This window comes from Tamandua tetradactyla, chromosome 23 (assembly GCF_023851605.1).
Source record: "Tamandua tetradactyla isolate mTamTet1 chromosome 23, mTamTet1.pri, whole genome shotgun sequence".
Taxonomy (NCBI): domain Eukaryota; kingdom Metazoa; phylum Chordata; class Mammalia; order Pilosa; family Myrmecophagidae; genus Tamandua; species Tamandua tetradactyla.
Window position 1 is genome coordinate 12,293,947 of NC_135349.1, and position 25,753 is coordinate 12,319,699.

The window sequence follows — 25,753 nt, forward strand, 5'->3', positions numbered from 1 at the left end:
CTTTATATAATTTGAAGCCACTTTTGAATGCTGTTAAAATAGATCTTCATGTCTTTCTCTTCAGAATCATCTGAGCCAAGCCAGTTAGAAGTTCCTGCAACAGAAGGTAAGACGTTAGGCTGGCTACATATTGAAATTCCTTCAACTTTTATTAGACGAAGGATTTGTGTTTCAAAAAATTGTTTAACTAGAACTGTGTGTGGCTGTTTTGTTCTCTTGTTTCTGGGTGAAGTGGATTTATAGTTTATGCTGAAACAATTTGTTCAGAAATGATCAGTGGTTTCTCTTGCCCCATTTCACCCAAATGACTCTTAATGAATTTTAAAACAGTTGAATGACTCCTGGATTTTGTGTGTCCATTAAATACAAATAAATCATGTTTCTTATTTTGAAAACAAAAAGTAACAAGATATAGTATTTATTGCTAGAGAAATTTTGTTCTCACCCTGAAAATATCATTTTTGGGATCCTGTTATTCTCGTTGTATCTTAGCAAATACTTTGTCATGAATGGATTTATAATTGAACAAGTTTGCATTAATAGTGCAATTACTTGATATCCTTTTGTCTTTCCAAATAGAAATAAAGGAGACTGATGGAAGCTCTCAAATCAAGCAAGAACCAGACCCAACGTGGTAGACCTCTTCCCTGCTAGGGTAAATCAATTTCTGTGTCTGGGAAGCTACGTAGTGTTTCTCTGAGCCTACCTGCGTATTCATAAGCTAATGTGATTTCCCTGCTTTCATTACAAAATGGTGGCCCTATGTTCTGGGGATGCAGGGAGTCCTAGTATAAGCCTTACTGGGTGGTTTGAGCTAGAAGATTAAAGCAGAAAGATTTGTCCTTAAATGAGTATAATGTCTCTGAGTCAAAGATACTAAAGCACTTTGTCTTAAAAGGAAAATGTTCTGTAATCTGTCCTCAACAGTGGCATTCATTAGGAGTCAGAATCATTAGGATGACATTTTCCCTAATCATAATAGTAGGATTTACAGAATCTGGTTCACCTGCAGTACCCATTATGCATCTTGCATAATGAATTTACAAATCTGGTTCTATTTTCCAGACTTTGTCAGCTTGACCAGGTTGTCAATAAAATTGACCAAGAGGCAGAAAACCTTAGTTTTCAGTCCTGTTTAACTACCCTAAGCCTTAGTGTTTAATGTTTTAGTATTGGTTATGGGATACATACAACTTGTCATTAGTTGCCTCTGATCATACCCTGATAATGTTTCTTTATAAAGACACTTCTGTTGTAATGAAATTTGCCTTATATTGTCAATTCACAGGTTTATGGTTTCATATGAGTGTATTTGAATCTAAGTAATTTCTTATCAAAAATTTCAAATTTAAGTTGTGACATTGGTGAATTTTTAATTCCTATACTCAGATTAACCTATTGCTTGCTTGTCTGTTTTCTCTCCTATTTTAGCTTAAAGTATCAGTGGTTGAGAAGAGCTTTTCGGACCTGTTACTGCCCCAAGCTGTGTAATATACTTGTATAACAGAAATACCTTCTATACAAACCTTTTTTTCTACTTTTAGATAGAAATGTCTACTTTTTCAGCAGTTCTGTGAATTGAATTAAAAGAGCAGAGTGACTGTAGATTTGGAATGGCTGGTTTACTTTGGAATGTATTATAAGGATTTTACAGCAGTGCTGGAAAACGACAGGGAAAATGACAGGGATGAATCTCATCAGATTTTTTTACGTATTCAGCAGAGCCTTCAGCTATGGTGTTTATTTTCCAATCAAGTGAAGATATCTCCTACTGGAACATCTCAGCTTCTGCAGTGAAGAAAACACCTGTGATAGTTCAGTGCTTTAGGTTTTCTATTTGAAAAATCATTTAAATGATTCCTTGTTCACAGCTCTCCTTACTGACTGAGTGAACAATTAGTATCTGTATATTTGACTAAACCTTTTCCTAAGCTATCTATCATGGTTCATATGTTTTTTATTGTAATTAAAAAAAACCATCTGGATCACTTAACAGTAAGAGGTCAGTATCTCAGCGTGTGGATTATAGGTGAATTACAGAGAACCTCTTCCACTTTTGCTTTTTGTCCAAATAAAATGCATGGTGTATCAGAAGTTTAAGATCAGGTATGAGTATTTGGGCAAATTAAATGACACTACAGCCTCATTATCATGTAACCTATTGTGGCATGGAATTCTTTGGAACACTTGCCAGCTTGGATCAGGCTTAAGGGGGTTTTCATTGCCTTCATTATTTTATAATTCTACATGTAACATTGAGGCTCCAGTGTGGGGAGTAAGGGGTCAGTTAGCTAATTATGAACCCTCTGATATCTTCGCCAGTTGTAGGAGAATCTCACATATGTTGAGATTTCACAAACAATAAGAGTGTAAAATACCAGCTATATGAAAAGCTAGAGTATGTGATGGCATAGAGTTTCATTAGATTTATCACAATATTCACAATGGAGAATTATATTACATGGTAGCAGAAATAGGCATTTTTATGTGTTGCTTATATTTTACCTCAAATTAAATTGTAGATATAGGGTAATAAATAAAATCCATCCATGCCTTTCACACACTAATTCATTTCTTTCTAAGGTGTTTTCATGATTATGTCTGGGGAAACTTCTGGGTGGTTTTGGTGGTAGGTGGTAGCTTGCAGTGCCTCATAAAGACATCATTTTTCATGGTGTTTCTGAGACTGCTCTGTTCATCTAGTCAGTGCTGGGGCTGGAGCCCCCAAAGTTTTATCTGTGACAGTTCTGGTAGGGTTGCGAGAACAGCTTAAGTAGAATTTTGAAGTCTGGGTCCCCTTCCTGAGATAAAGCATATCCATAATCCCCTCTCACCTAGCAACAGAGCAGCATACTATGTATTTCTCCTGTTCTCTCAGCATATCCCTTTGCCTCTCCTTTATTTTACTAACATGTGCTCAGGGAAAGCAAAACTAATTATTAACCCACCAAACAAAATTGCAGTGACAGCTGCTGTAATGGAATCTCATAGTTCCTTTAAATGTCCTTATAACTGATTGCATCATGCTGCCCTAACCTACACTTTCTATTCCAGCTAGTGGAGAATCAAATCCATCCAGAGGCTGATTGTTTTTTTAATTACATATTTTTTATATGCTGTATGGTGGGGGTCACATTTCATTCTTCTTCCATGTAACTATCCCGTTATTGCAGCACTATTTGCAGCACACACACACACACGCTGGTTTTTTAAAGGCTTCAACCTCCTGTACGTGAATCTTTTATGAAACTTTTTGTTAATAACCAATTTTGTGGGATCACGGAATTTCCAGGGAGACGTATTTATCCCGTTGTCCTCTCCAGTGTAAGTATATATACATTCATAAAAGAATTCCACACACGAGTGGGAGATATATGTAGAAGTACATGCGTTAGTAAGCATTCAAAGTCTTATCACATCTGCCCAGTGGATCACTTTCTGTACTTTCAATCTGCTATGTCTTCCCCCTTATAACGTCTTAAATTTTTAGAGTATTATGGCCCATCATCCTTCAGGAAATGCTGAACTTCAGGGTGCTGTTACTATTTCTCTTTTCTACTGGAAGAGTGAGGAGGTAGTAAATTAATAATTTAACTCTAATTCTAACTTCTCCTAAAGCATTACCATGTCCCAGTCCATCCATGCTGCCTACAGTTGAGTATATCTTAGTAGATTCCCTTGTGACAGCATTGTTTCTTGACCAGAATACTACCTTACCAAGTTGCCTTCTTACCAACAGTGGCAAATTAACCCTGAAGCTAGAGCGGAGAGTTCATTAAAAGTGGATGGCAGTGACACTCTGGCCTTTTAGTAACAATCTACAAGAAACCTTTTAGCAACTTGCTTTAAAGAATAGGCAATTCGTTTGTGAATGAGGCAATTGAAAATTAAAAGATTTTTAGAGATTGGGTATTAAACTTGCCCACTGAAGTCTTTATTACATAGTTCATTAAAGACAACTGAAAATCAAATATTGTTTAAATAGTGTGCTGAAGAGTTTCTGAATGAAACAGTTTCCTGATTCCATAAGAGTTCAGAGTTAAACATACTTATTTTATCAGGCCTTGAGTAGAGTGCTAGGATCAATTTAGACTCTACTTCTGGAAACTATCTTGCATGAATTTCCAGCAGAAAAAGAATGAAATCAGTGTAATGGCTACATTCCAGGATGGGACAGAGTAAGTACTGTCAGTGGACTTGCGCTTACTAAGTGCTAAAGGGCCTTCAGTGGTAATGGAGCCAAAACAGTGTTCCTGGAGCTATCTCCTCCCTCCAGAAGGGAGAGAAGGAAGAACTGGCTGTGCAAGCTGGCACTCCTAGAGGAAACTACTGAGTGCTCCAACTGGATCAGAAATCTTTGCATTTTCTCTTCCCTCCTATACTTAAAGTAGTGCTGGTAAGCTCACCATTTTTAGCAATTAGTACATACTGAAATACCTTTATCTTTTAATGGGGATAAATCATCTATATGTGAAGTGAGTTTCACTATACTTCATGTGCCATGCTGAGATTCTTTGGGGTCTTTATAGATGAAGTAAAGACTCTCAAGTAGGTTCCCTAGTCTTAACTCAGGCTTGGGGTACAAGACTTGAACACAGGTCTGTAGCCCTCAACGTCCCAAGGGTCCTGCTTCTATCTAAAGCAAGCAACCAGTTTCCTTTTGAGGTAGGTTGGTTATTGTAAGCATCCTTCCGGCTGCATTTCCCACTTCTGCCTTTTTTTTTTCAGAGACCAAAATGTCCATTAAGTGACCAGACTATTCCAGTTAAAACATAAGACCCCAAGTCCTTGTCTAAATAAATTCAAGGGACTCGGTTAACTTAGATACTAGTGCAGGTAATTGTCACATACTAAGTGGGCATCTTTTTGAAGTACACTCTTGGGTACTCGGCCTCCTAAGTGGAAACACCATTGTCTGGATTTGGGTGTGTTTTGAACATGGAGAAACATGTCCCAGTGTCACCTATGATAGGAAAGGGAGGGGGGGCAGGATTTGAGGAACACAGAGGACCTATAGGCCACTTCCTTCAGGGTAGCAGCTTTTCTCCTGCACTCGTGACCTGTGAAGCCAGTAGGGTGATCACAAATACAGTTCTTTTTTGATAAGGGAATCCCCAATTTCCTGCCACCATTGGCTGGAGGGCATAATTGCTTGCCACTGGTTGTGGAAACTGCATGTTTTCTAAGAGTCTGGTGGCCTGATGGGAACTTCACCTGACTTCCAAAGTGGCTTCCTCACTCCAAGAACTGATTAAAATAGCAAAAACAGACTGCTCCACGGTTTTCCCAGCTCCCTACTTGCTGGCTAACATGATGGTCAAGTGTTAGCACTTGACCTCCCCTCCTGCCCCACCTCCACCACATATAACCTTATATGATTTTATTTTGAGGAAGTGTCTGGAAAGTTTGAGTGCTGAAAACAAACTATGATGCAACACCCATGTTTCCTGCCTCATTTCCTCCTCAGGAGCAAAAGAAGATTGGTAAGGGACACTCAGTTCCCTCCATGATCCCAAAGTAGCTCTTTGAAGTCTACCAGTGCCTACAAGTTCTCTAAAGCAGTAATGACCCTTCTGAAAGACTCACCTTGGCAATACCTGAAGGGAGCTGGTGAGAAGCCACCCCAATGCTCTCAAGCAAAGGAAATATGGTAGGCACAGTGAGGGGCAGCAAAGCAGAATGAGACCCCTTCACAGAAACTTAAATGTCACAGCCTGTAAGATTGGATAAATCATGAATATTGAGTTTATGTTCTGTAATTTAGAGTGTGATTGTTCTCAGCCCTATTATGACTAATCAAAATCTTCTTGGAAAAATACTTGATACAAAACATCGAATACAAATTTCCAAGAGCGGAGAACCCATCCTCTAATTTCACAAAGGTATAACATGCAAGTGCTGAGGCATGCAAACCTGGAGTTCCTTTGGTGGTCAGGGGATAGGAGCTTCATTCCCACAGGGATGGCGTGATTGGTCCTGGAGTTCGGTGTCAGGCAGGCAGTGTGATCCAGCCCCACTCCTCCACACCTGTCGCCTCCCTGACAATCGACCTCCACAGGACCCACCCCCAGGCTCTGACTCCAGATGTCCTAACTACTGCTCTCCATCTCCCACCACCTCCCAAGAGGCCTAGGCACCTAGCCTTTTGCAAGCCTCAGGCTGATCCCTTGTCTCTGTGCTGGCGGAGATGGTGATGTGGAGCCTGGGGCAAGGTTTCGTCATTACTAGAAATAGTAATTCTCAAGTTTAGACCACCACAACCCCACCCCCCTCCCCGAGGTGACAGTGTGCAACTTTATTTGGTCTTCCATGGCCTCAACACATGATGTGTATGGGCCCAGTCGGGACCGCCAGCAAGGAAGTGGGGCTGGCAGAGCCGGCACAGGCCAATTTCCAGGGCCTCCCTGGTGGTCAATGTGGGAGGAGCAGTTTGGGGGCTGCTGACTTGGAGAGACCCCGTGGGTCAGAGAATTGTTGAGGGCTTGCTTGCCAGGAGCTCTACCTGACTGCAATGCACTGGTGGGCAGTCCCAGGTCCGCCCCAGGACTTGGGCTACAGTTCACGGCCTTGATGGCTGTTCTTGGCTGCTCTACCTCACCTCCTTCAGAAAACAGTCTCCCAAAGGGGCCCACCCACCTCCATATCCCAGACCCTGGGCCCCATTCCAAACATCCCTGGACAGAACCCAGGTTGCTGCCCACCTAAGGTGGAGCTTACCCATGCTCAGACCAGTAGCTGCACGGACCCTGCCAGCTGTCCCTTGAGAGCTCCAACAGCATAAGTCCCCTCCGTCCAAGCCATGGAGAAGTGGTCCTGAGGCATCCTGGAGTGCCTGCTCTCATTCATGGGACAGTTTTCTCCAAGGTCCAGTTTTAAACATCAAGAAGCTACCCTAACAGAATTCACCTCCCACCTTTGACCTCCACTGCATCTCACAGTCAGCCCTGGGGAAGTTCACACCTAATGATAGCCATGGTCTCACTTAATCCCTGGTGCAGCTCATGAAATAAGTATAGTTAGTTCCTTTTGCTACGGGAAAACAGCTGCGGGGAGGTTGAGTTAACTTGCTGAGGGGTGCACAGCTAGAAATGGAGGTGCCATCTGTGGAAATCAAACTCCGGCCTAGCGGTCAGTGCTGGGTACCCCGTTCCCTCCTGCAGGCCCAAGGCTTTCACTGGTTCCCCTGAAGCCGGGACCTGCAGCCTAGGCCAGGGGCTGGGTGGCAGTGTCCTGAGGCCCCAGGGGAAAGGGGAATAACTGGGTGGAGTGCATGTGTGCTGGCCTGTCTCACAGGGAAGCACTCGATTCCCTTCTGCGGTGACAAGTCTGATTCTACTGAGAAAGGAAGGCTCAGGGTGCCCTGTGAACTGCCAGCCATCAGAACCTCAGCCCCAGGTACCCAGAGAGCTTGTGTCAGAGCCACATGGCCATCAGCCGAGTGGTTCTGAGGCCCCGTCTTGCTACTCTGGGCACTAGAGAAGAAGCGGCCTTGCAGACTGGCCCAAAAGACCTCTCACACAGGGCCCGGCATGGGCAACTGGGTGTCCCTCACTCAAGATGGGGTAGCAGGAGAGCGTTAGGCTAGACCTCCATAAGAACTGTCCTGTAGCGAGAACATATTTGTTCCAAGGCTGGGAACCCCTGGACACCCTCTTCAGTTTCAAGGTCCCTGTACTGCCTGGACCTCACGCCAGGACACCAGCCCCCTCCCCTCACACCCTTGCTTGGCCCAGCCTTGGGGATTTCCTGGTTAGGGAACTGAGCAGCCAGGCCCATGCAGGGAAAGCCAAGTGCCCCGAGGGTGGAGCAGGTGGTATCTGGAGAGACACCAAGCTCATGGGGCCAGACTGGGAAGCCTTGGCTGGCTTCCGGCTGGGTCTGATGTAAGAAGCACTTTCCTTTTTGGCTGGCTCCCCCATCGTGGGCCCACCACCAGGCCTTCGTTCACACAGGTGGCCAAGGGCAAGCAGGAGGCCCCGCCATGAGCATGGGCTTGGGGTGCAGACCGCCTGCCTCACGTTCAGCTGTCTCTACCAGCTGTGCAGCACCCCCAGCTTATTTCTCTCTCCCTGCCTCTGTTTTCCCACTCTTGTCATTGTTGCTTGTATCATTTTTGTCGAGATGAAATCTGTATAAAATAAAATGAACCATTTCAAAGGGAACGATTCAGTGGCATTTAGTCGAATCACAAGGTTGGGCAAACTGCACCTACTTCCAGAACGTCCCTGTTGACCCAAAAGGGAACCTCACACCCCTTAGCAGTCACTTCCCTTTTCCTCTCCCCCCATAATGAGGGGGGACCTCCTGCCATGTACATTTAAGTGGCCAGTTACAAAAGCTGATCTTGCCCCAGCTCTATCTATTCTCCTTATCTCCTGTACATGAGGATGTAGAATAAGAAAAGGAGAGAGAAGGGGGAAAGAGGTATTCCAGAGCCATGCTTCCCCACACACGTGGGCCCACGATGGGGGAGCCAGCCAAAAAGGAAAGTGCTTCTTACATCAGACCCGGCCGGAAGCCAGCCAAGGCTTCCCAGTCTGGCCCCATGAGCTTGGTGACACAAAGCACCTGTGCTAATAGTGCCCGACCCGGGTCCAGGCCTTCCTGTTGAGACTCACTGGGATTGGGGGGATTCTGGGGGCTGCTGAACCTGCGGTCTGCTTTCTAAGAATTTCAGTTAAGCAGTACATTTACCTTCAGTTTATATTTCACCATAAAAAAAGCTTTTGCAAGTGATGCCCTCCCTCCCACAACTGTTTAACCCTTTGTCTATTCATTGCCACCTTCATCTTTACTCATTCAAGTGTCATCCTGACCACGATGTGCGCCTCACAGGTTCCCCCAGGGGAAACCTGCCGCGGGGAGGCATGTCCGCCCCTGCCTCGCGTTCACCCGTCCCGGGTCCTGGGCACCCGCGCGGGGTGCCGTGTGGTCAGGCCGGCCTGGCCCGGCGGTGGCGCAAGAGCGGAAAGACCGCGGTGGGGGGGGCGGGGGGCGGGAGGAGGGGAAGGAAGCGCCCAGGGCCGGCGACCCCACGCCCCGCGGCCCCTCCCGTCGCAGGCCGGGGCATCGCGGCACGTCCGGCTGCTGTGCTGGCACCCTCGAGGCAGCACCGTTTGGGGCAGGGAGGAGCAGGCAAGCTGTTCACCCGGGAGGGGACATTTAATGTAGAACGAAAGGCTGCTGGGTGCTCCGCAGAGTGCGCCAGGGCTCGCCTCCTGCCTGACTCGGAGTTCCTTGAGGGGGAGAGGGCCATGGCAGAGCCGAGACCGGTGACGTGCCTTACACCTTTCATTGGAGTGGGGCCTCGCACGGGAAGGGGCCCTGCAGACCTCAGTGCTGGGGAACAGTGTCCTTATCAAGAAACAGCAAGGCTTGCCCCTGGGCTCCTTCCAGCTACTGCCCACCCGGCTCAACCCTGGGGCACCTGTACCCCAGCTCCAACCCCACAGACTGGTTTGGGCGGTTTGGGATTATGGTTTTTACTTTTTCTTTTTTCTTTTTTTTTCATTAATTTTTAGTTTTTAATTACTTTGCACAAGCATTTTATATATTAGGGACAGTAATCCCTTAGCAGATATGTATTGCAATAATTAACAAATTGGCAAAATATTTAATAAATGATGTAAAAATTCACTTTTCCTATCAAGAGGAAGTTTTCCTTCTCATATTCCTACTAAGGAAAACACACTTTACTTTCCAAATATCTGATATCTCTTGCCAGGCAATGAAATCCAGTAAAATCTGTGCCTTTCATGTAATGAAGATCATCACATTTAATTAACTAGTGCCTGTTCAGTGAAATCAACATTTTCAACCAATGTCCATAATAAAGACGGGCTTTCACAGGCCAACAAACAACTCGGAACTGTTTGTAGTCCATCATTACCACTTGATAAGAGAAAAACCGGAACAGCCATGAACTTGACAGGGTATTGCCAAAAACCTAAACAGCTGTCTCCTCCCCCTCCACCAGCCCCCAGCATGACGGGGTCTCCGTGGCCCTCGGAAGAAGCCCTCTCAGTGCTGTCCATGTTGGCCATTGTCTCTCAGGCTTGGGCTCTGCGGATCTGGGCCACCAAGTGTCCCTACCCACGTCCCCTGAACCCCGTGAGGGTAGCAGGTGCAGGCAGGCAGGGGAGGCGGGGGCTCTGGCCACTCGCCCTGGGGCCTTTGCCAAGTGCTACAGCCTCCCAGGGAAGCAGCACCTCCTGCAGCCTTTAAATGAAATCCTGCCGGTGTGGGCCAGAACAACCCAGAATGTCACCATTTTCTGCCCTGCCTTGCCCAGAAGACGCCAAGCCCTTTGGTCTAACCTGCCCACCCCGAGCCCTGCAGGACTAGTGCGGCTCCCCAGGTCCCCTGCACGCAGCTCCCCCCTGCCCCCAGCTTCCCCCTGCTCCCCCCGCCCACCTCCCCCTACCTCTCCATTGCAAATGGCCTCCTGAGCAGAGCTGATGATGGCGCTTCGCTTAGAAGGAAACTGGGTCAGCTCCAGAGAATGGTTTGTAGAAGGTGGGTTCAGGATTTGAACTCTGGTCTGTGTCACGCAGTCCCGGCTGCCCCTCATGCTCCGCCGCACTCTCACACACGTGCACATGCACTTGACGCTTGCACACATGCTGCCAGGGAGCCAGGCGAGCATCGGGTCAGCCCAGGCCTGGCGCCTACCCACGGGGCTGGGGGTGCCGACCGAGAAACAGGTGAGACCCTGTCCTGGCAGTCGTCACATTCTAATCCGGAAATATGCTGTAAAAATATATAAATAAATAAAAAATGCATCTGTCAGTCATGATAAGGGCTTGGAAGAAAAATAAAGCTACTGGGAAGTGGGAGCGTGAAATTTTGTTATTTTATGTGACATTGGCAGGGCCTATAGGAAACCAGGTTACAGATACCTGCTGGACATGGACCAGGGGCCACACCCAATGCAAAGGCCCCGAGGTGGGGGCAACTCGGTATATCCAGGAAGAGCAGAGCCGGGAGGGCAGGTGTGAGCTGCCCCCGCAGCCCATGTCCTGGTTTTGCAGGCCAAGGGCAACCACATCCCTGCACACGTGTGTGCAGGCAGCTGCCCACGCCACACCACACCGCAGGAGCCTAAAGAATCCCCTGAAACTGAAAGAATAAATTAAACCTTCCTGGGCCCTCCTTGCCCGGGTCTGCCCTCCCCCAGCCCTGCTGCAACAGAAGCAACTTCCTCTTTTCAGCGCATTAAATAGGCCTGGCCCGCAGCAGCTGGGAGCGGCGTTGGCGCAGCAGCGCAGCCATGGAGGACACCTTCATTCGCCACCTCGCCCTCCTGGGCTTCGAGAAGCGCTTCGTCCCCAGCCAGCACTATGTGAGTAGCCCTGGAGGCACACACTGGTCTCCGCCGCAGGTCCGGGGCCTTGGCGGGCACGCACGCATGAGGATGGAGGCGCAGGTGGGGGGCTGTACCCTCCCCCTCAGAAGCCCCACCCCACTGGACTGGCACTCCCAGGATTAAGGCGGCCGGATCTTGTGCAAAGGACAAACCCATCTTTGGGCATCAGTCTGCCACTCTGGGGCTGTAGTGGATATGGACCCTTTGAAAAAGATCTCGGCTGGTATACCCAGCCCAATGGGCTCAGTTCCAGGCCCACTCCTCCAGGGAGCCCTCCCTGGCCACCCCCACCCTCAGGAGATGGTCCCCCTAACCCTCCATAGGGTCACTTACATTAAAACCCATCCCCTCCCATAGGGTAACACCTCACCGGGGCTAAAAAATGTGTCTCCTCCTGCCCCAGGGAGCTGGGGGAATGTCTGCCCAGACAGACATCTGGTCACCCCAACAGAGGGTCCCCAGGAAGGGATTGCCCAGGTGGAACTCCGTTTATTAAGTTCCTGCCATGTGCCAAGCCCTTTCTTTTTCTCTCCTTTTTAACTTTTTATTTTGGAATCATTTCAAATGTCAAAAAATTGTGTTAAAAAAATGTACAATAACGCTGGCATCCTCCACCCAAATGTGCTTTCTCTTTCTCTCTCTGAATATGTTTTCTGAATCATTGGAAAGTAAGTGTGATGACTCAAGTTTGTTAACCCCCATGTACTACAGTGCGTTTCTTAAAACCAGGGACATTCTCTTGCATAACCATGCTGCAGATGTGTCAAAATCAGGAAATTACCACTGATACAACACCATGATCTAATCCTACAGACCTTATTCAGATCTCACCAACAGTCCCAGTTGTCCGAGGTAGCAAATTTTTTCAGGCCCAGGATGCAATCCAGGGTCACATATTGTTTTGTCTTGTTCATCTTCTTTAATCTAGAACAGTCTTACTCATTCTTCTTTGTCTTTCTCAACTTTGACATTTCAGAGAGCAGGGCATGTATGTAAAATGACTCTCAATTTGGGTTTGCTTGAGGCTGCATCATTAGATTCAGGTAATGCTGCTGTGATAGGAGTGTCTCAGAAATGGTGATATGTTCTTCTCACCGCATCCAATCAGGTGGCAGGATTTTAATTTGTTTCAATTAAATTCAATTAAATATTCCATTGAATAAAATAGGAAGCCATGCCTTCATATTGATAGAAAGAAAGAGAGAGCGAAGGAGGGAAAGAAGGAAGGTATTTAGAAACCAAAATCTGACCACTAGTAGTGCTCATTGCTGTTGGATATCATTGCTCATTCCTTTCAGCAGACAGAACTAGGGAAAACTGCAACTCCCACCACGGATTATTTACAGCTCTTTTCTCTCACTGTGAGAACCCTGGCTTCCAATATCAATGTATTTACTGCATTGTTCAATTCTACAAGACATAAAATTGTTTCAAATTTACTATAGCCAAACCACAGTTAATAAACCTACTGACAAATATTATTGTGCCTCAATTATATGGACTAACTATAATATAAAAACTCGGTGAACTAAAGTCGAGAGTATGGGTTATCAGGTTGGGGCTTATTGTAAAGGGTCCTAGATTGTAAGCTCTTACAGCAGTCACATATATTCAGGAGGTATAATTTGTTAATTCTAAATTCTGAGACATTGAGCTGTTTGTATATAACCTGGTCTTTCCCAGAAAATTCGGGTATTTATATGACACCTGAGGCCTCAGAGTCAGAGCTCTGAAGCTATGCAAGTCAGCAGTACCCCACACAGGAACTGTTCAAAAAGTTGAAAAAGTGATCAGACATCAAGTAGAGATATGAATGAAGCTGAGCTGGATAGAACCAAGATATATCCGAAGACTGGGTAAAGGATTATATTGTCCAAATCTTAAAACTTCAACTTCTGTGAGACTAAAGAGAGAAATGATTATTTGGGGCAAAATTTATATTTTAGGTAGTGCATTTCCTAATTTAACTTGCATGGTCAGTTTAGTTGAACACCCTAAGTATAGGGAATCTTGAATAGGGCATGAGATTTGGTTGGTTTCTCCAGGTTAATGCAATGCCTCAATAAATCCCAGAGTGATTTGGACAATGAATAAAGAAGTATTTGTGGGGTCCTCTATGTCCTTTTAAATGTGAAAGTCTAAAAAACTTTTATGCTTTTGCATAACCAGTCATTTCCTGCCTTTGGATTTTGAGTCATAGTCAGAAAGCCTTTCTATACCCCCAAGTTATTGGGGAATTCACCCTTGTTTCCTTCTAGCACCTGTGTGGCTTAATTTTTCCATTTAGATTTCTGATCCACTTGGAATTTATTCTTGTATTTGGTGTAACATATGAATCCAATTTTATCATTTCCCCTGAGGCTAGCCAGTTGTCTAAACACCAAGTTTTCAAAAATCCACCTGTACTCCTGTCATTTGAGATACCACTTTTATGGTAAATTAAATTTCTGTATGTACTTGATTTCTAGATTTTCTTTTCTATCTCAATGGTCTTTTTATGTATGCACCACATACAATGCTATTTTTTTTTATTAATTAAAAAAAGAATTAACAAAACAATTAGAAATCATTCCAATCTACATGTACAATCAGTAATTCTTAATAACATCACATAGTTGCATATTCATCATTTCTTAGTACATTTGCATCGATTTAGAAAAAGAAATAAAAAGACAACAGAATAAGAATTAAAACAATAATAGAAAGAAAAAAAAACAAAAAAAACAAAAACAAAAAACCTATACCTCACATGCAGCTTCATTCAGTGTTTTAACATAATTGCATTACAATTGGGTAGTATTGTGCTGTCCATTTCTGAGTTTTTATATCAAGTCCCGTTGTACAGTCTGTATCCCTTCATCTCCAATTATCCCTTCTCTTTTTTTTTTTTTTTTTAATTAACGGAAAAAAAGAAATTAACCCAACATTTAGAGATCATACCATTCTACACATGCAATCATTAATTCTTAACATCATCACATAGATGCATGATCATCATTTCTTAGTACATTTGCATTGGTTTAGAAGAACTAGCAACATAACCGAAAAAGATATAGAATGTTAATATAGAGAAAAAATAAAAGTAATAATAGTAAAATCAAAACAAAACAAAACAAAACAAAACAAAAACCTATAGCTCAGATGCAGCTTCATTCAGTGTTTTAACATGATTACTTTACAATTAGGTATTATTGTGCTGTCCATTTTTGAGTTTTTGTATCTAGTCCTGTTGCACAGTCTGTATCCCTTCAGCTTCAATTACCCATTGTCTTACCCTGTTTCTAACTCCTGCTGAACTCTGTTACCAAATACAATGCTATTTTAACTACAGAGATTTTATGGCCTGTTTTAATATCTGGCAGGTAGCTTTTATTTTTTAGGGGTTCCCTAACTAGCCTTTTCCCTTATTTTCTTTTATTTACATAGTATCTTTGGCTGGGCTACAACCGGAGTTGGGTGTTGGAACAGAAAGCACATAACAGGCAAAGTCTAACATATTTTTTATCTGGCCCTTTGCTGAAAAAGTTTGTGGATCTCTGGTTCAAGATATGGCTCTTAACTATGCACATTAGAATAATTTGAAATTTATCCAGAAAACCACCTGAAATTAATGTTTGTTTTTTAAAGTAGTTTCTTAAGCTGTAACTCACATACCACATGATTCATCTACTTAAAGTGTACAATTTAGTATAGTCATGAGTTGTGCAACCATCATCACAACCTAATTTTAAAACATTTTCATCACCCTGTGCTCCAGTTTGCTAGCTGCCAGAATGCAATATACCAGAAACGGAATGGCTTTTAAGAAGGGAAATTGAATAAGTTGCTGGTTTATAGTTCTAAGGTCAAGAAAATGTCCCAAATAAAGCAAGTCTATAAAAATGTCCGAATTAAGGCACCAACAAGAGGTTACCTTCACTCAAGAAAGGCCGATGAAGTTCAGGGTTTCTCTCTCACCTGGAAAAGCACATGGCGAACATGGTGACATCTGTTAGCTTTCTCGTCAGGCTTCTTGTTTCATTAAGCTCTCCCAGGGTCATTTTCCTTCTTCATCTCCAAAGGTCTCTGGCTGGTGGACTCTGTCTCGTGACTCTGCTCTCTTGGAATCTCCAACCTTTTCCAAAATGCTTCCTCTTTTAAAGGATTCCAGTAAAGTAATCAAGACCCACTTGGGATGGGTGGGGGTCACAACTCCCTCTAATGAAAGGTTAATACCCACAAGTGGGTGGGCCCCACCTCTGTGGAGATAACCTAATGCTAATCCACATTATTGAAAAGAGATTAAAAGAAATGGTTGCGCCCACAAGATTGATTAGGATTAAAACATGGCTTTTCTAGGGTACATAAATCCTTTCAAACCAGCACTCCCCCCAAACAAGCCCATACCTATTAGCAAGCGCTCCTTATCCCCACCCTGCTCCCGCAGCCCCTCTTCTACCTTCTGTCCCTCTAGATTCGCCTGTTCTGGACAATGTATCTGAATGAATCACATCTTCCTGGGTTTTTTTATTGTTCGAACTTAGCCCTTTCTAGATGTCACCTCCCCTAACTGTCACACCAACTCTAAGAGGTCCCCCTTTTACCTCCCATTTCCAGGTGAGGCATTTAAGGCTCAGAGACAGCCCGCCTTGCTCTGGGTCACCCAGTGGCAGCTCTTGGGACCATGAAGCCCCTGCCCTTTCAATGGCCCAGGCTGCCCCCAAAGAGGCGGGCCACCACTAGGGAGTGGGGAGGGGGGCGGCCCAGGTGTGGGACAAAGCTCCTGTGGGAGCTGAACAACCCCCCCCACCCCCAACCCCCACCCCAGGTGTACATGTTCCTGGTGAAGTGGCAGGACCTGTCGGAGAAGGTGGTTTACAGGCGATTCACCGAGATCTACGAGTTTCACGTGAGAGCCCGAGCGGGGCGGGGGTGGGGAGCACGGAGAGGGAGGGGCTGAGAGATCTGCGAGCTCCATGGGAGGCGGGCGGGTCGGGGGGTGGGGGGCCCTGGTGGGACCCAGAACGCAGAACCCCCCAGGCCACGGTCCAGGGGGCGCTCTGATGGTTTAGGGCTGCACTTGCTGTGTCCCGGCGGCCAGCCGCCTGGGCAGTCTCACCAGCACCGTTTCCATCCGGGAGCTCGCTTCTTTAACTGATGGTCGCTGGCCTAATTAGGAAACCCTAGCATTAGAAAAGGAGGGACAGAGTGGTGCTAAAAAAAATCCCTTCACATCTTCTTTTCTGTCTAGAAAACCTTAAAGGAAATGTTTCCTATTGAGGCAGGAGACATCAACCCAGAAAACAGGATCATCCCCCACCTGCCAGGTGAGCGGGGGGGTGGGGGGGTGGGGGCTGAGCCACCTGGCCGGGTCACCTGTGCAGGGTCCCCTCACGCACCCTCCATGGAGCCCCTCCCCACCCCTGCCCTTCTGGGAGCAGACCTGGGCGAATGTGCTCACTGGTCCCCTGGTGCCCCCCGGCCCGCAGCCCCGAGGTGGTTTGATGGGCAGCGCACCGCGGAGACCCGCCAGGGCACCCTCACCGAGTACTGCGCCGCCCTCATGAGTCTGCCCGTCAAGATTTCCCGCTGCCCCCACCTCCTCAGCTTCTTCAAAGTGCGTCCAGATGACCTCAAGCTCCCCACGGACAGCCAGTGAGTCACCTCCCCCCCACCACACACCAGGCAGGAGAGGGAAGGGGGGTGGTCAGCCAGCTCGCTCCCTTGGCTGGGGCTGTTACTCTTCAGAGGAGGAGACTGGGGGTCAGAGAGGGGAAGCGACTTGTCCAAAGTCACACAGCAGGAAAGTAAAGGAGGCTGGACCCCAAGTCTGACCTGCGTTCCCTGGAAGCACCCAGCCTCCCAGCCAGGCCTCCATCTTGACCCCCTCCAAGCCTCGGGGTGCTGGAGGCGGGGAGCACTCTGGGTTGGGGGCCAGAAATCCTGAGTTCTCACCCCCATCCCACCACAACCCGGCTGTGGGGTCTGCAGCCAGTAGCTGCTGCTCTCTGAAAGTCGGCGTTTCCGTGTGTCATGGCAGTGAGGAGGAGCAGATACAGCAATGAGCACAGAGCAGAGCACTTACAAACTGTGAAGTGCAGGGCGCCCGAGAGGACGCGCGAGTGGACAGCCTCTGCGGATTGCTGAGCCTGCCTCTCACTCCCCTCTCTCACCTCGTTTTTCTGCCTGCCCCTTCCCCGGGGCTCTCCCGTCTGCGGAGTCCTGATCCCAGGGAATCAGGGCTGCTGAGCAGTTGTAGGGGAAGGTCCCTGCCCTGTCCTCTGGTCACTGAAGCATGGGGTGGGGGGTGGTGGTGGGGGGCTTAAGACGCAGTCTGGCCCTCTCCCAGGCAGCGTGGGCTGCCAGTCTGGGCAATATTGCTCTGGCCGTTGCTTATGGTTCTTTGAAATCACACCCTGCTCCGAGGAGGGAGCATCAGCTCCCTGGGACCTGCTCTCTGCCAGATCCCGAAGAGCCGTGAGCGTGGGAGAGCGCCCCCAGCTGACGACAGCCTTCCCCAGACCTAGGGCACCCGCTTTCCCTTTGCTCTCTTTAACATATGGCATGTACCCTCTAGGGCCTGCCGGAGCCTGGGGGCTCCCCCCCCCACCCCCCCCACCCCAGGCTCAGGTTGGCTGAGCAGACAGCCCCCCACCATTCCCTAAAGCCACCCAGATACTACAGTCTCGCTCTGTTGTCACTTCCAGCCACACATCCCTCTTCCCCTTGGGAAGTTCACCTGTACGTCTGTCCTGAGTCTCTCTTCCATTGGGCTACCCTGAGCCTCCTCTTCCACAGTGGGAAACTGAGAGTCTAACCCAGAGCATTTGTTCTCTCCCTCAGGGTGAAGAAGCCAGAGACGTATCTGATGCCCAAAAATGGCAAGGGTAGCGTGGCAGGTGAGGGGGGGCGTGAGGCCAGGTTCACTGTCACCCCGAGAGGATCACGGTCAGGACGAGGGGCCCACAGCATGGCGCGTGCAGGGAAAAGGGCAGGAGATGGGAGCGGGTGTTGCAGGGACTTGGGTCTTTGGGGGCCCCTCCTTCCTGCTCCTGTGTAACTCCAGAGCCCAGCCCAGCCCCTGGCTTGGGAGGAGGTGGGGTTGGGGTTTTGGGGAGATGTTTATGGATGAATGAATGAATGAATTCGGGGGACAAACGTGGCCTTTAGAGCGATGCAGGAGCATGGCAAGCTCGGATCTTTATTATACAATAGCTGGGTTAATAATACTACCTGACATTTATTGAGCCCTTACTTCGTGCCAGATGCATTTAAAATAAAATGTTTTCCATGTATTAATTCATTTAACCCTCACTATAACTCTATGGAAAATAGACACCACAATGCGATTTGTGCCCATTTGATAGCTGGACAAACTGAGGCTTGATTTCAGTTGAGAATCTTGCCGAGGGTCACACAGCTACTAAGTGATAGAGCCAGGATTTGAGCCCGGACCATGAGATGCCATGAGGAATCTCCTAGCCCCACGCTCCACAAAGTACGGTCCAGGGACCAGCAGCATCGGCCTCCCCAGGCGGGGGTGGGGTGGGGTGGGGTGATGGTGGTGGTGGGAGATGCCAGCTCTGTCCCCACCCCAGACCTGCTGTACCTGAGAACCTAAATGTTAGCAAGATCCCAGGTGCTTTGCGTGCACATAAAAGCTGAGATAGGCTGCTCGAGGCCATGGGCTAAGCTCAATAAGGGAGAAAGAGAAGTTTGCCAGGCACGTGACTTGTGTTTGGCATGTACCAGCTGCTCAAAGGATGAGCTCGTCTTTGTGGCTTTACAGTTTATGGGGTGCATCCACTCCCACGGGCCTGGGGCTGGGCTGGGGTGGTGTGTCGGGGTGCCCTCGCCTGTTTGGTGGCCTGCAGAGGGGACCCCAGGGAAAAGCAGGAGGAGAAGGAGGCGGCACTGTCCTGCAGCGCCCACTCACCCCACCTTCCCTCTGCCCCAGAAATCACAGGTCCCATCATCCTGCAGACCTACCGCGCCATTGCCGACTACGAGAAGAGCTCCGGCTCAGAGATGGCCCTGGCCTCGGGCGAAGTGGTGGATGTAGTGGAGAAAAGCGAGAGTGGTGAGACCCCTGCCCTGCTGCTCCTGGGGCTGGGGACCCCTTGGGCCATCCAGGGGGTTCGGCGTGTCCTCCCCACACTGAGGGTCCCCTTTCTGCGTGTGGCCGGGGGTGGCTGTGACTATCTGTGCATTTTCCAGGCTGCTGCTTGTGCATTTTAGTGTGTAACATCGGGCAGCCCTGTGTCCCGGTGTGCACGTTGTGATGTGTGTGACATGGGCTCAGAGCTGTAGCTCTGTCACTCTGTGCATGGGTGTTCTAGTTCGCTAGCTGCCGGAAAGCAATATATCAGGAATGCACTGGCTTATAAAAGGAGGGATTTATTAAGTTGCAAGTTCACAGTTCTAAGGCCGTGAAAATATCCCCATTAAAGCAAGTCTATAAAAATGTCCAAATTAGGCACCAACAAGAGGTTACTTCACAAGAAAGGCTGATGAAGTTCAGGGTTTCTCTCGCAACTGGAAAGGCACATGGTGAACATGGGGACATCTGCTAGCTTTCTCTCCAGGCTTCTCGTTTCATGAAGCTCCCCCTGGGGTGTTTTCCTTCATCTCTAAAGGTCTCTGGCTGCGCGGGCTCTCGTGGTTCTGGCTCTCTCATGGTTCTCAAGCTTTTTCAAAAATGCTTCCACTTTCCAGGGATTTCAGTAAACGAATTAAGACCCACCTGGAATGGGTGGAGCCACAACTCCATCTAATCAAAGATTAACACCCACAATCGGGTGAGTCACAGCTCCATGGAGATAATCTAATCAAGCTTCCAACCTACAGGACTGGCTCTCTCCAAAATGTTTCCGCTTTTAAAGGATTCTGGTAAACTAATCAAGACCCACCTGGAATGGGTGGAGCCACAACTCCATGGAAACCATCTAATCAACAGTGGCCACCCACAATCAGATGAGTCACATCTCCATGGGAACAATCAAAGGCTCCCAGCCAGCAGTACTGAATGAGGATTAAGGGACATGGCTTTTCTGGGGTCCACCACAGATTCAAACCGGCATGATGGGTGTGTGTGATTTCAGTGTTGGGTGCGGCATACACAGCCAAGGTGACCTTCTGATGCTTGTGTGTGTGTGTGTGTGTGTGTCCCCACCCCCGGCCCCTAGGGGCGCTGCTGGGCCCCGTCCCTGACTCACTTTCCTGCACACCTGGCACAGGCTGGTGGTTCTGCCAAATGAAGGCAAAGCGTGGCTGGGTCCCCGCATCCTACCTGGAACCCCTGGACACCCCCGATGAGGAGGAGGACCCGGACCCCAACTATGCAGGTGCCCTCCCCATCCCCCCAAGGACATAGGGGTGTGGGCAGAAGGGGCAAGAGGAGCCCAGGGATACTGAGAAGCCAGAACTGACTGCTTTGGGGTGCAACATGAGTGTGGGCTGAGGCCGCATGGTCTCCAGCTTTTGGGCTTTTGGGGGCCTGGCTGGGTGGTAGCACCCTTGCTCGGGACAGGGAACAGGAGGTGGAACAGAGCGGGGGGGCGGAGTGGGAGGTCAGCCTGGGACACGTGGCCAGGATGTTGAGCTGGCCTGAAGGGTAGGAAGGAGGGCTGCCTGGAGGAGGAGATGCGTCATCGCTGACTAGAGGGGGAAACTGACAGTCTCCACAGGCTGGATGAGGCCCAAGTGGATTTTGAACAAAATCTATTTATAATTGGTTGGCCATATTGTAAAATTGAGCAATGTCACAATTGTATGTGGATTTAGGGCTTTGCTTTAAAAACTGGAAAGATGCCAGTGCCATGTACCAACAGTTGGCCCGAGCTGAGCAGTTCCCAGTGCCTCGTGGGGCGGCCGTGCGCCCTCCACCCACCTGCCTTATGCTTAGCCACTCCTTGTATTTAGGTGCCTGGCCAGGCCTCTGGAGTTATGGGAGCTGGTGGTCCCTGCTGACCCTGAGGAGGGGGCAGGGGGAGGAGGCCAGGAAGGAGCAGGCAGGGAGGAGGGGGGCGGAGTGGAGGAGGGTGGGCCATGGGTTCCGGTGGGTCCAGGGAGGAGAAGAGAGGGGGAGAGCCCCGTGTGGGGCAGACCCTCATCCCCCCACCCCCCTGCACCAGGCGAGGCCTACGTTGCCATCAACGCTTACTCTGCCGTGGAGGAGGACGAGGTATCCCTGAGTGTGGGGGAAACCATCGAGGTCATTCATAAGCTCCTGGATGGCTGGTGGGTCATCAGGTAGGAGAGCACCTCCCCCACCTGCTGCGCCACCCCTGCTAGGACCAGGGCCCCGCCGGGCTCTGTGCTGACCTGGCTGTGCAATTCTTGGCAAGCCACTGACCCTCTCTGGGCTCAGTTTCCTTCTCAGTAGCTGGTGAGTGACAACCCCACCGTGCCTGTCACATAGGGTTCCGTGTCCTTGTCCTGCCCATCTTTATCATTCCTGCTCCAGTAACAGTTGATTGTTATATTAATGATTATATTCGATAACTGGTAGAACAGACCCTACTGCCATTTTTCCTTTGAAAACTTTTTTTTGCAGTACCTGTCTGCTTATTTCTCTAAATGAATTTAGGAAGGCTGCATTTTTTTTTCCTATTCTGAGGGAAAATAGAATCCCAGGGCTTGCTAAGCCATTGGCCTGGAGTCAGCGAGGCCCTTGCCCACGTGTCCAGCCTGGTCCCTGCCCCCAGGAAACTTATCCAAGTCTGTGACCACGCCACCCATCCACGCAGCGTGGCTTAGGGTGGGCAGACTTTGATGCAGTCTCTCAACTTCTTAGGCCCATGCCCGGTAACTCCGTCATGCACCCCTGAGAATATTCTTGTGCTTCACCAACCAGCCAAGAAGAATTAGGAGTTTTACCATGTGGAATTTGTAGTCAGCAAATCTTTTTAAAATAAGCTCTCAAATATAATATTGAGGATGGAAAGAAAAATGTTTTCAGTGATTGGTAAGGAAACAACTGGATATCTATATAGAAAAACCTTCACACCAGATGCAAACATTTATTTGGGCAAGATCACAGGTTTTACAAAGCATAAACCTAAACCTAAGTAAGGTTTAGAAGAAAGCATAGGAGAAGAACTTGGAGACGTGGTGTAGGCAAAGGTTTCCTAGGACACAGAAGTCAATGATTGATTATAAAAGAAAGAAAGAAAGAAACAAAGACAAAATATTGCAGAGAGTTTATAGCCCCCACTTTGAAAGGAAGGTGAGGACGTCCGAGCTGGGAGGGGCTGTGCAGCACATACGAGGAAACTGAGGCCCAGGAGAGCAGGGTCTGGTGTTGCCCAGGCCGGTTGTCTGTAGCTCGTGGCTGTCTGGAGGGAGCCCAGCACCCCGACCTGGGCGGACGCCCTAAGCCCCCAGCGGCTGCCCGGGTGTCAAGAACCGTCTCGGCTGCAGGAAAGAGGACATCACAGGCTACTTCCCGTCCATGTACCTGCAGAAGTCGGGCCAGGACCCGGCCCAGGCCCAGCGCCAGATTAAGAGCCGAGGGGCGCCGCCCCGGAGGTGAGCGAGGCTGGGGGTGGGGCGGGCCTGGACCGGGCGGCAGTGGGGCGGGCCACGGGTCTGCCCCGTCGGCCCCTGCCCGGGACTTGGCCCGGGGTCAAGCGGCTGGACGTGCCCTCCCGTGCCCCACGGCTGGTGTGGGGCCGGCTCCCCGCGTGGGCTAGGCCGGGAGTGGCGGGGCTGAAGGCGCCAACGGGTCGGTGCGGATGGTCGGCGGGGGTGGGGCGGGGGCCTCCCCGAGGGGCGCTCCCCACCCTCTCGGGCCAGTGTGCGGAGCCCGGGGGTGGCCATCCGGGTCGCGGGGGTCTGAGGCGCGGGGTCCGACCGACGCCCCCGTCCCGTCCCGCCCGGCCCAGGTCGTCCATCCGCAACGCGCACAGCATCCACCAGCGGTCGCGGAAGCGCCTCAGCCAGGACACCTACCGCCGCAACAGCGTCCGCTTCCTGCAGCAGCGCCGGCGCCTGGCGCGGCCCGGGCCGCAGGGCGCGGGGAGCCCGCTCGGTGGGTGCCGGCCGGGGGCGGGGCGGGGCGTCCCGGGGTGGGGGTGGGGGCGCTGGTGGGCGTGGCCCGGCCCGGGGGGGCGGGGCGTCTGGGGGCGTGGCCTCTCACGGGTCTGCGCCGGGGGTCCGCAGGGGAGCAGCCGCAGAATCAGCGCGCGAAGCCGCAGCCGGCCGTGCCGCCCCGGCCCAGCGCCGACCTCATCCTGCACCGCTGCAGCGAGAGCACCAAGCGGAAGCTGGCGACCGCTGTGTGAGCCGGGGACGCCGCCCCTCGGAGGGCGCCCTGGCCCCGCCTCCCCTCCCGCCCCCATCCCCGCTCCTGGCCCCCGGGAGCCCCCCTGTATATACACTGTGATTGTTTCCCGGTGTCCCGAAGCCCCCTGCCCCGCCCGGCTGCCCGCCATTCTCAATAAATGTGGCTTTGTGGTCAGAGGCTCCGCAGAGACGCGGGGCGAGCTGGGCTCTGTCGTCGGGGGTGGGGTGGGGGTGTGTCTAGAACTAAGACTTGGGGCTTTGAGTTCTGCTGGGGGAAAATGGCAAAAGCCGAGGTCCGGGCCAGAGCAGGTAGCTTTGGCCAAGAAGAGGTTTGCACAAGGCCGCGTGTAGCAGAGAGGAGCTCTGGCCGTTGGTTTGGACCAAAACTGCAGAAGGGTCCAGAAGAGGGGTGGACGCCGCGGGGTGGCCGGCCCTGTCTCCCAGCGAGAGCAGGGCGGGTGCCTGGGCTTGTGTGCGCGCCTTACTAAGTTGGAGCTGAGACAAAATTTTTCTAATTATTTTGGTGGGTGGGGGTGGGGCTCCGATTATTCACCGAGACCCTGCCCCAATTAGAAGGGTGTACCAGAGGGCAGATCCTCATCACTTAGCCAGCATTTGCTGCTGGCCCACGGCCTTCAAAATCTTTGCTGGTGGGTTTTTCTCCAAATGCAAAGACAGCACTGCAAAGCGGGGCTGCAAATCTTGCAAAAGACGCTGCTTCCCTTGAAGGCTAGGGGTGGTTGTGGCAAGTGGTTTCTTGAGATGAGGATGGGCAATGCCAGTCCCTTAGAGAGAAAATGAGGGGGACACCTGTGTCAGGAATTTGACCCTCAAAGGATTGAGAGAGGCCATAAGGAAACTGCTTGGAGCCCTTAACTATTTTTGCATGTTGCAAGCCCTTATTTGCTGTTAAAGTCCAAGAATTGTCACACAAAGCTGTGGAAAATTTAACCACGAACCACCCCACCTCCTTTGCTTGTTCAGTTGCAATTATAACCTTTTTATTAAATACAGTATAAGAGAACATTTATTTTCATAATTTTTAGTTTTGTTTTATGTCAAGCTTAAGTCTCAATCATTTCCCCAAGGTTTTGCCTCTATTTCTGGTTCCCTTTCAGTGGCCTTGTGCTGGCCCCACCGTGGCGTATTAACACGGTGGGTGTGGCTGTCGAGGCAGCTGTCCCAGCAGGTGTGCTGCACCCACAGCAAGCCCAGGGGAGGGTTCGGGGTGGGTGTGCCTGGAGCTTGTGATCTTTGGGTCAGTCCTCATGGTGGGTGCCACAGCTGAAGGGTGCTTGAAAGAGGAATGGTGGGTGCACAGAGGCCTGCCAGGCCGAGGGGCCCAGCTCCCAGGGCGCCCTGAAGGTCCCCGGGGACTGTGTTGGAAGAGTGGCCTGTTCCTTCTGCCCACCCAGGGATAGGAGGTGAGGGCCTTGGGACAGACGCAGCAGACGCCCCACCCTTGGGAGTGGATGAGGACTCACCAAATCCAGCCTGGCTCCTGGGCTGGGCCCTTCCCCATCAGAATGACTGCTGAACCCCTCCCCGGCAGTCCTTTCCCACAGGGTCTCAGCTCAGTCACCCAGCTGATCCCAGTGCACATTCCAGGGTAAAGAAGGAATCTGGCGGCCTTGGGAATTGAATCAAAGCCGAACAGCCCCCCCGAATACTCCAACCAACAGAAGGCAGCGCCCTGCTATTCCACCCCACCGCTGCTCTCAGTCTCTCGATGGGCCAGCCACGTGAGGGACACCAAGAGCTCAGAGTCCGCACGGCAGACACCTGGTAGCCCTCTGTGTTGGGCATAGAGGCCACTTAGAAAGGGAAGGAAAACATGGACTTGGGCCCATACGGGTCTGGGTTTGCATGCTGACTCCTCGACTGGCTGTGTGACCCTGGGCAGGTCACTTAGCCACTCTGGGCCTCAGCTGCCTGTCTATAAAATGAGGGCATCCGCCTTTCCCTCCTGGCCACCTAGGGCTGCATGATGATCACGAGATACCGAATACGAGAGTGCCGGGGTCTCAGGCCTGTCTGGTTGATGTGGGGGCCACACCTCTGATTAACAGATGCACGAAGAGCTGTTCCCGCCACCCCACCCTGAGCACCCGGCTCAGGAAGTGA

The 25,753-nt window shown here is 49.9% G+C and overlaps 2 protein-coding genes across 11 annotated transcripts in view; both read left to right on the forward strand.

The window, feature by feature from the left end:
- GTF2I (general transcription factor IIi) overlaps positions 1-3,382 on the forward strand; it is a 126,130-nt gene extending 122,748 nt beyond the window's left edge. For all 10 annotated transcript variants that reach the window (XM_077140987.1, XM_077140984.1, XM_077140986.1 and 7 more), the window contains 3 exons: positions 65-106; positions 580-655; positions 1,432-3,382. In XM_077140987.1, coding sequence (XP_076997102.1) covers positions 65-106; positions 580-638 — 101 coding nt within the window. In that variant the 3' untranslated portion in view covers positions 639-655; positions 1,432-3,382. The remainder of the gene's footprint in view (positions 1-64; positions 107-579; positions 656-1,431) is intronic.
- Positions 3,383-11,173: 7,791 nt separating this feature from the next.
- Positions 11,174-23,980, forward strand: NCF1 (neutrophil cytosolic factor 1). Its single transcript, XM_077140282.1, has 10 exons — positions 11,174-11,341; positions 16,173-16,253; positions 16,596-16,671; positions 16,834-16,999; positions 18,188-18,243; positions 19,302-19,424; positions 20,581-20,688; positions 21,478-21,595; positions 22,766-22,873; positions 23,230-23,980. Exons 1-10 carry the CDS (start codon positions 11,270-11,272, stop codon positions 23,978-23,980), a joined length of 1,659 nt encoding a protein of 552 aa, XP_076996397.1. The 5' UTR covers positions 11,174-11,269.
- The last annotated feature ends 1,773 nt before the right edge of the window (positions 23,981-25,753 follow it).

What these genes read in the sequence shown, in the direction of transcription:
- NCF1 (XM_077140282.1), top strand. Translation starts at nt 11,270, where the DNA reads ATGGAGGACACCTTCATTCGCCACCTCGCCCTCCTGGGCTTCGAGAAG. An exon ending in GATCATCCCCCACCTGCCAG is followed by an intron (nt 16,672 to 16,833) that starts GTGAGCGGGGGG and finishes CCCGGCCCGCAG; the next exon opens with CCCCGAGGTGGTTTGATGGG. An exon ending in GATGGCTGGTGGGTCATCAG is followed by an intron (nt 21,596 to 22,765) that starts GTAGGAGAGCAC and finishes TCTCGGCTGCAG; the next exon opens with GAAAGAGGACATCACAGGCT.